The following is a 10,651-nucleotide window of genomic DNA, read 5'->3' on the forward strand; positions in this document are numbered from 1 at the left end:
TGGAGAGCTTGTAAAGAGAGAATTCCTTCTTGCACGTACCTGCATTAATGCGCGCATCTTGGTCTCCTTCTACCACTAAAATCCAGCGCGCCGCGTCATGAGCAGCTGCGCTTCTCTCTGTCTCACGTGCACGCGCTCTCGCGTCTGTCCGAAGTCTAAACATAAACTAAAGTAGTAATCCTTATGTATTTGTTCAGTTTAATGCGTTTCATGCGAGCTGAGGCAAACTTTACTTTTTGTTTAAAATATGACCCGCTGCATATTAGCGCCTCTCTCTCACTCCCGGGTACGTGCAGAGAGCTGCGCTCTGTCTGAAGTCAGATCACTAAGTATTAATCCTGTTTATGATATGCATTTCAAGGAGTTGTAGAAACACGTCCCTCGTGTTTAATATATGAGTGTGTTTAAAATATGATAGCGTTTCGCTGGACCGATGCGTTTAAAAAGGCACCTCATGAGAGCACCACTGCTTGAGACGTGTAGTCTTCTGCAACAGCACTAAACCAATGCATTGAATTGTTTATGTGCGCGCACGTGTGTGTGCGTGCGCAGATGCATGTTTTTACAGTTATTAAGTAATCATGATAGGGTTTTAATGACGCGCTCGCATTAATGGCATCAGGTTTAAGAAGGTTGCGGTCATGACGGTGTTGCTCTTGTTTTTTTGTCCACCCATCAAGACTTGTTATAATGAGTAAAAAATTAACAAATAAAAAAATGAGTAAACTACTGCCCCGCCCCCCGATAATATCGTGTATCGCCGATCTCACAGGCTGACGATAGGACGATCTGAAAATAGGGCATATCGCCCAACACTAATGTCAAGGTTCATTGTCCATCAGTCGTCTCCAGAGGCTCATATGGTATGTAATTATGTGGATTTTTAAAACTCAAATATAGTTGATAAGAAAGTGATTATATTAAAAGAGAAAGTACAGGTTTAGCCTAATAATCCACATATATCTCTCCAGTGCTCTCCCTCTGTTCCTGTGTCCCGCTCCCTCCCGTCTCATAATGTGTCAATCGTTTCTGATGGTTTTTTTTATTAAATAATTATGGATTTAGATAGCTCAAGGTTTAAAAAGGGGTGGGGTCTTTGAAGAGGGCGTATTATAAACTTAACAAAACCATGGTTCATTGTTGGCAAAATGATCATGATAGCCTTTATATTTCACATCTATGTGGTTCAGTCGTGTATACTTATTAGGCATACTTTGCTATTCATTAAATATTTAGGCCTAAGAAGTTGTATGAAATATATTTATCTAAATGTATTAATTAGTTTCCACTATTTTCACCAGAAGTCTTCATTTCAGGGGTTATTTTTTCCTCAAAATTCTCTTTCGTGGGGGCATGTCACCGGACCCAGCTATCCCTCCCCCCCTTATTTCCATTTCAGAAAGTTGGCAACCCTAATTAGGGCTGCATGATAAATTGCATGTGATTCTCATGTGCATTTCATCAGTAAAGTCGGTTCTGTGATCAGTAGTAAATCACCAGCTTATAACCAACTCATCAGCATTACTCAAACTGCTAGCTTCACTTTTTTCTTACTGTGGTCAGTGTGAATTGGCCTTAAGGTGGATTGTTAATGTTGCCCCAGAATTGACCATTACTTTTGCTTCCACAGGGCCCTCTTAAGTGTTTTCTGGAGGCTCTTGGGAAGCTTCAGAAGAAATTCTATGCCAAGAATGAGCGGCTGAACTGCCCTATTCGCACCTTTTTAGTAACTGCCAGAAGTGCAGCAAGCTCTGGGGCACGTGTGCTTAAGACACTTAGAAGCTGGGGTCTCGAGATAGATGAGGCTTTGTTCCTAGCTGGGGCCCCTAAAGGGCCTCTGCTGCAGAAGATACGTCCACACATCTTCTTTGATGACCAGATGTTCCATATTGAGGGGGCCAAGGAGATGGGCACTATTTCTGCCCATGTGCCGTATGGAATAGGACAAAAGTATAACAAGGGGGAGCTGATTCAACAACCAGAAAAACAGCAGAAATAAGAGATATCACTCTTAAAAGTGACCTATTATTCTCCCTTTTACAAGAAAACTAAGTCTCAGGTCTCCACATAGTGTGTCTGTGAAGTTTCAGCTCTAATACAACACACAACATGTATTACACCATGCCCTAAATTTCTCTTTCAGGTGGGATCAAAAACTATTTTTGTTTATATCTTTAAAACACTGTACGCTTTCAAAACGCTCAGCTTATTAGTACCTCAAAAGTACATACTGGAACCAAAGATATATTATTAGTTCTGGTACCAAATGTATCTGTACCTAATGTAGGGCCCTATAATTTCCGCGATCACGGAATCGCGGACGGAATCGCGGAATTAGCTAATTAACACGGAATCTAGTATTAATGCGGAATTTTGCGGAATTTTACATATTTTGAATAAAAGTATGTTTTTGTGTGGGAGACGAACGTATGTCTGGGGGAAATGCAGACCGGGGGAAGTAAATCTGGGCGACACGCCCCCTCCCGTCGTTTCAGACCCCTGAAACCATGGCGAAGCGGCTCTCCACGACTCTGCTTTCGTCAGCGAAAAAAAGAAGAAATTCAACGCTAAGCACTTACTCCGAGCAGGTCTCACATGACTTTTATGTGACCGGAGAACTGTTATTTTGGAAGTTTTGTCAACACTCTGTTCACGGTGAGCGCAAAGATACATGCACTCTCTCATCCACGTCTGTCTCACTGTACCTCTCTCACGTGCACGCGCTCACGCATCTGTCAGAAGTGCGAACACAAATCCTCATGTATTTGTTCAGCTTTATGCATTTCAAGCGAGCTGAGGCAAACTAACTATCCCTCGCATTTAAAATATAACCATCTGCATTATGGCGCTGCTCTCTGACTCTGTCGCTCTTTCGCTTGCACGTGCAAAGAGCTGCGCGCTCATGCTGTCCTAAGTCATATCAGTAATCCTGTGTATGTTTGTAAAGTTATATGCATTTCAAGCGATTGTGTATAAAATATGGATCGCGTTCCGCTGGATTGATGTGTTTAAGGCACTTCTGAAGGCACCACTGCTTTGACACCTTGTTGTAACATCCTGCAACAACACTAAACAATGCATTGAATTGAGTTGTGTGTGTGCGCGCGTGGTCGTGTGTATGTGCGTGTGTAAATGCATCTTTTATAGTCATTAAGTTATCCAGTTTTTCCCCAAATCATTTACATTTTAATCATTAACATTAAAGGCACACTCTTTTTATGACTAAAATAAAAGTAAAGGGTAAAAAATATAATTGCCAAAAATTAAAACGGATAAAATGGAATTTGCAAAAATTAAAACGGTGAAAACGGAATTTGGGAAAAAATAAAACGGAATTTGGGAAAAAATAAAACGGATTTTATAGGGCCCTACTAATGGTACATATTAGGTCTTTCTTAAAAATACCAAAAGATACCAAATTGTTAGCCTGACGTTGTCATACTCAATTCTAGTCGCTCCATTGGGCTATGATTATGAGGCGTGTCTCAACCGAAAAATGCCTCTGCACTCAATTGGATAAACCTATGACCAATCAGAGCAACAGAGTGTGTGACGTATGTTGAAATTACGTCTTTTGCAGCCTGACTGAACTGTGCTAGTTATGTCGCTACAATGACACTAACATTGTGATTATACTAAGTCTGAGTTAGCGAACGTACCTCAACACCTACTATGTTTACAACATTTCATTTATATCACAACATTGTAAGTCATACAGTAAGACTTTCTCTTACCATTTGTACATTAGTTGAACTTCATCCACGATGATACCCATTACGTTGGCTTGAAAAATAACGGAGCCTAGCATGTCCCTCCACTTATTCAGCAGCCACGCATCCGGGCTTTCGAAAAGAAGCTGGCAACGACCGATAATTATATCCATCTCGTCGTGCATGCCGAGTTGCATCGCCGCGATACCCATTTCAGTTGCTTCTTTAACTTTGTCCTCCATAAGTGCGACCAACTTTTGCAGAATCCCGTAGAAAGGATGGCAAAAACATCTTTCCGATCAACAAATGATGTTTCTTTGTTCCTCTTTTAAAATCAATGCTCTATCGATATCTTTTAGAACAGACTCAATGTCAGAATCCAGTCCACACATCTGAATTCTACAGCGGCAGCCATTTCGTTGTTATAAGATTCAACACGCGCGCTCTTTGGTGACGGGGTTGATTAAGTTACTGTTGATCATCTGTCCATCATCGTATAAAGCCCGGCCTGACAATTTGATTGGTTCGACCAGCTTTGGGTCTAGCATAGAAGCTCCTCAACGGAGAAACCCCAGACCGATCTTCCCGTCTTTTAAAATGTTGTGGGCGGGGCTAAGATCGGCTGGCACCCAGGCTACCAAATTGTCCCTCCCCCTATGGATTAATTTGTCTGGATCAACTTGGGTATGGATTAAGTTCTTGCATGAATACAGCCATAGATGCTAGAATGGCATGAAGAATGAAAGAAAGAAACACGCTGCAGACACATTTATGATCAAACACAAAGTAAATTTTGAATAATAGGTCCCATTTAATCTGTTATATGTCATTCTCAGTCACAAGTGCTGTTCATTACATTATGTAGCTTTTTATATTCAGATTCTTTTTTATGATGAAGATGAAATTGTTGCCTTTGTCAATAAAGCTACTTTTAAGAAATAAGTTTCTAATTTACTGTACATACAAAAGGTCTACTTTAAGATGCTAAAACATTTCAACTTTATGCTGGTGCATACGTTAACAATATTTAAAATACACAAAATGTATGCTTCTGAAAACAATGTGACACATTTCTATATTTACTAAGAGTGTGTATTTCTTGGACACATTTATATCAGCAATTACAGTGATATCTTGCTGTTCTATATGCACTGTTCTTGTATGTTGTTGTTGTTTACAGGGTATAGTAAATACAGTAGTTCTTACAGACATTATTTGTCACCATAAGGATTTCTGTGCAGATCTCAGCAAACATTTTCATAAAGCATAAGAAGAGATCCATGTTATCATTCTCTGCAAACTAATAAATCTAGTTTATTAACGCTTCACGCTTTCAGACTACACTGACGCTGGCTGCTAGCTGAAGCCTCTGGAGGTTGCATGTGTAGGCGGTATACGTCATCAAGACATCAAGACAGTCTTATTTCGGAATATTAACAATTATAAAGCTGACAATTATTCTTAATTAATTGTAAATTGATGTAATATGCTTATGACTTGCGAATGTAATGCTCAGTTAATTTAAATAAACCAGGCTTAATGACGTATGCAGCCCGAATATATGCGACCTTGTAGACTGAATCCTTCTGATTCAACAACAGCTGCACACCGTGATGATCCCGCGATCTAATGCTTTGATTTGAGGCAGATTTGAAAGCCTGTTGAAGACCTATTTTCGAGGACATTAACTTCTTCCACCCTGAAGCTATTTTGGGGATTTTCGCCTGGATTTGGCCTACCCAATTTCAAAAGCTTCCCATACCCACATGCAGAGGTTTACATACAAGTGTTTGGTATCATTTTACAGGAAACCCTTTGAAATTACATAAAACACTGTTGAACGTGCTAAACATGGTTGTATGTGATGTCAGTCCTCTAATAAACACAAAAATAAATAGGCGCTTTTTGATGTTTTTTTTCTAAAGTTTTTATTTAAAAGTGTATAACTCTGGCCCTGGGTGCCTCAGCTCCCTGCAGACAGTTTTGTTTGATTCCAGCAATTGCCAGCTCACAGAGGAAAAAAGATTTTTTTCTCTATCATAATCTATGCAAAAGTTATTTTACTCCAACTGATGGGAGGAATAATACCCTTTTTGTATACAATTTCTGCCTAAAAACATTTGAATTGCTCCCATAACCACATACAGTGGAATAAATGCAATTTCTTTATATAATTTTAAAGAAAACCCTTTGAAGTTACATAAAAAGCTGCTGTTTGTGACAAATAGTGTTATTTATGTTGTTTTTCATATGATGAAACACCAAATTTTCTTTTTTTATGTTGTAAATACTGCCTTTGATAGTGTATAACTCTGGTTCTGTGTGCTCTAGCAGACTGCAAACAGTTCTGGTTGTTACCAGCAGCAGACAGTAAACACCCAAAAAAAGAATGATCTCTTTAGCATGTCGCATTCAAAAGTTATTTTCATTTTACTGAAGTGTCCGAAAATACATTTTTCATATAAATATTAATTTTTTGTTTTGCACATATTATAAATAGCAAGGGATTATTCATGCACACAACCTAAGAAAATGCTGTGAATGGACTCATTTTTTAGAGTAGGACCTAAGAGAAAAGATGGTGTATTATTTGTGGCTATCTGTGCTATCTGAGGCAGTCCACACTCAGTTTTCCCATATGTTTACAAAAGACGATTTTTTACATCATTATTCATTCAACTATTGTTGGATATGTGTTAATAATAGAACAAAAATAACGCTGTAGCCTTATTCCTGAGAATGAGAGCTTTCATTTGATATAAGACTTGCCCATGTTTGTCATACTTGAAAAATATGAAATATGTGAATATTAAATCATATACAAAATTATGGGGGGGGGGGGTGATAGTGTAAATTAAGTGTAAATAACTTTCTTACAGTAAAAGATTTCTCAAAGTGATGCATATCTGGAGAAAGTAGAGAGTCTAAGCTTTCAAACAGTATCTCATATGTGTTACTGGGGTCCATGATGGGCCATTAAAGATTAAAAGAATATTTTATTTGAGTCAAAATACGAAATTTTGTCCCCGGGACTGGGTCCTCAGGGTTTAAGAGGTTAAAACACGTCGCCAAGGAATCGAAACGGGGATTTAAAACGACAACGTGACAGGAAAAACAATCAGACCAAAGTCAATATTGGAGTAATATTTAGTTTACCAAGATGGGGCTAAAGGGACACCGAAGTTGCCTATTTCTATCTTCTCCACAGGTAATTAAGCATATTCGTTTACATCTATACAGTCTATGTTGTAAACTTGAAGTTTTATAGTTCTTTGGCTAACTACAGCATGGTTATGCATAACACTTGTTAGTGTAAACACGCATGTGGTTTAATGTGTTCAAACAGCCACACGCCATCTCTCCACCCATTTATGTAATCTAAGGTACTGAGATAAATGTTTTTCATCTTTTCTTTTTAGCCTTTCATTGATAAAACTAACGCCGCTGATCTGCGCGTCTTTTGTTTCATTTTACAAGCGTGTGAAAGTTGCGCGATCTTATTTCACCAATATCTTATATACACTGACATGTAATGTTTACTTAAAACATAAGCATTGGACACTGACATAATATTAGTTTGTGTCCATTTAAACCCGTCATTACTCCCGCTCATGATTAAATAACAGGAGAGGGAGTCGTCCACAGACCATCTCCTCAGTAATCTGGAGAGAAGCAGTCGAAAATGGACAGAAAGAGAAGGATTTAAACACCAAGTGTAAAAGTGATGTGTCTCTCTTGTCCACTTGTGATCCGATCGGCGAAAACGCATCTTAAAAAATACCAAGTGTAACAGCCCCTGGGATATATTTCCTTGCGTCGATGAAAAAGGAGTGTCTAAGCTACGTTTATGGTTGCTTGTTGTATGTGATTTTAAGCGGACATATCATGAAAATCAGACTTTTTCCATGTTTAACATAAATCTGTGTGCTTTGACAGATCACAGGCAAAGGACATTGCAAATTGTTCATTTTTTTCATTGTTTTTGCTTTGTAGCTACTGGAAGCCATGTTAACCTTGGCATGACACGGCCAGGCCACCATACGAGTTAAAATGCGTTCCGAATGGGGGGGCTAGAAAGTAATATTCAGTTGGTTGTCATATAGAATTTTACCGCTAGATGGGAGTAGATCCTACACAGTGGAACTTTAGGATAATCTTAAAAACATGAGCCTTAAAGGTGCAGTGTGTAAATTTTAGCGGCATCTAGTGGTGAGGTTCCAAATTGCAACCAAAAGCTCAGTTCACAGCTCACCCCTTGCTTTTTAAATGCATAGAGAAGCTACGGTAGCCACCACCAGACAAACATGTCTTGATTGGAGACAACGTAATAAAAAAGTTTGTCCATTAAGACTGTAGAAACATGGTGGCACAAAATGGCGACTTCCATGGAAGGGGACCCTCGGTGTATGTAGATAAAAACGTCTCATTCTAAAGTAATAAAAACATAACGGTTCATTATGAAAGGTCTTTAAACACCCCTGATAATATAGTTTTGTATATTTTTTTGCATTTCTGTCAAGAGATCCTTCTAAAAATTACACACTGCACCTTTAATGTAGGCCAGAGTTCACGTCACCAAAAGCAGCAAATATAAGCTGCATTTTATTGATCATAAGCTCATTTTTAAAATAAGCGATAGGAAAGAGCGACAGCAGCACTGATAGCCTAATATCATTGCATTTCTTTCCTATTTATGAATATGATTGTGTGTTGAGCGTCTACGATAGGGCTATTCAATTAGTTTGTCATGGGGGCCAGAGATATATCAGTGATGATGACTACAAATACATTTAAACATACTCATGTTGTATTTTGAAACTGCATAACAACAAAATCAGTGCATTGTACAATATACTTTTTCTACAAACATGTATTTTCAAACTGCATACAACAAAACTTGTGCATTGTAATATGACCAAGTAGGCTTTATCTACATCCAGACATGTTTGTATTTTGTATTTTAAAACTGCATAACAACATAAGTGCATTGTAAGATACCCGAGTAAGCTTTATTCTACATTTAAAGGGGTAAATAAGAGCCATATAACACTCATTGAGAATTTAACTTATTTACTCACTTAAGTACACATAACCAAAAGTTTATAATATGGAACATAACATTGTTTTATGCAGTTTTTTGTCAATGCTAATTATTTCACGACCTCTATTTAAACTACAACCGTCATCTTAATAACTGGCAAACATAAGGCTAGCTTCTATTAAGAGAAATTATACTTTTAGATTTCATCAGGGCAGTAAAATCAGGTGTATGTTTGTCAGCGCGATACGCATACAGTGGTGCAGGTGCTGGGCTGTGAGCGATGGCCGATTAACTTAAATTGCACTCTTGTGTGAGAACGATGACTCGCATAATATTTGAGCCTTTGTCTGCTTTGAACTTCGGAGAAACGCCAGGATCTTTTATCTAGTTCACAAAAATCGTTTCCTTTATTAAGACATCTAATGTCATTGTGGATAAGCAATGATCATTGAGCCGACATATCAGACAACAACTGTCGGAAAAGGAGTTGTTGTAAGCTGGAAATACAATAAATAAAGTTAAAGGCGGAGTCCATGATGTTTGAAAGCCAATGTTGATATTTGAAATCACCTAAACAAACATGCCCCTACCCCAATAGAATCTGGACCTTCTGTTGATAGACCCGCCCCACACATACGCAACCCGGCATTTGATTTGATTTGATTGGCTATAAGTGTGTTTTGGTAGTCGGCCCGTCTTCTTTTCCAAAGCGTTTTTCAAACATCGTGGACTCCGCCTTTAAAACAGCCATAGAGTCCGTGGTCTCTTAACTCACCACTGTCAGTTTTCGCATCTTGACGCGGGCAGACCAAAGCGCGAATACATGTGAAGGGGTGACTCGCGCTCTGCATCTCATGCAACAAATGCATGCGCATCAAGATTGCAACCCTGTCCTCTTGCTTTCCATGTGAAATCAATCTTCGCTGAGTGATTGACAGCATAATGATTGACAGCATAATGCAATCGATCGTGTTCCCGTTAGTTAAGCATACGATTTAGATATATAGCTTTCTTATCTGAAGATTATGTAAATGGCATATCTAATAGCTGTGGCAAGCTGTGTTTTAATGTGTCATAAATTTCTCAAAGTCATGACTGTTTAAATAAACTTGGCATCACATGCATTATTTAAGTTAAAGTGACAATTTTTCGCGTCAATTCACAATCATTTAAACCATGCAGCTGTTATAGAGCCGATGCCAAACGATCACTGTTACGCGAGGACGCGAAACTGACGCCCGCGGATACGCGACTTTACAAACTAATCCGTTTACAATGTATTACATTGATGAAAAAGGGAATTAAACTTGTCATGCCATATATTACTGAAATAAAAGAAAGGGTTTTACGTCTGAATCCCCGAAACATTCCTACCTGTATGTGAGACTGCACGTTCTCCAGAGAGCTCGCGTTGATTCACACCTGCAGAATATAAAATCCATTGGCAGTTGTGTGCACAAACGTATATGAGAAATAGTAATATTCCATTGGATTTAGTATCAAATAATCCTCAGTATATATAGTTTTCAATAGGCACCCACTTAGTTTCGGTCTAGTCACGTGTGAAGGCAATTAAACACGCTTGGGCTGCCCTCTACTGGTAAAGTCTGATGGAAATTTTTATTTTTACACAGGTTTTAATTGGACATTTTAAAGTGGAAATAACATAATATAGACATGTTACTGCAATGTTTTTTATCTTGGGCATCTTCACATTGGAGTCAAGAGTTCATATAAAAAATTTGGTTAATAAATGTTACAGACATATTGAGATTTGAACTACTTCCTGTTTGGCGACTACGCCATAGGTATATTTTGGGCTGTGATGGGCAAATGCTTCCGAAAATCAAAAATCCTTCTAGTAACTTTTGTGAGGCTTGGTCCAAGGATCGTGTACGTG

The 10,651-nt window shown here is 38.5% G+C and overlaps 1 protein-coding gene across 2 annotated transcripts in view; it reads left to right on the top strand.

Moving 5' to 3' along the window:
* Window positions 1–6,743, top strand: part of nt5c1bb (5'-nucleotidase, cytosolic IB b) — a 78,427-nt gene extending 71,684 nt beyond the window's left edge. Inside the window, exon 5 of one of the 2 annotated variants that reach the window (XM_073855479.1) lies at window positions 1,631–6,743. In XM_073855479.1, the coding sequence (XP_073711580.1) occupies window positions 1,631–1,999 (369 nt within the window). In that variant the 3' untranslated portion in view covers window positions 2,000–6,743. The remainder of the gene's footprint in view (window positions 1–1,630) is intronic. The other variant, XM_073855478.1, reaches the window with a different exon arrangement.
* Window positions 6,744–10,651: the final 3,908 nt, after the last annotated feature.

This window comes from Misgurnus anguillicaudatus, chromosome 18, assembly GCF_027580225.2.
Source record: "Misgurnus anguillicaudatus chromosome 18, ASM2758022v2, whole genome shotgun sequence".
NCBI classification, from domain to species: Eukaryota; Metazoa; Chordata; class Actinopteri; order Cypriniformes; family Cobitidae; genus Misgurnus; species Misgurnus anguillicaudatus.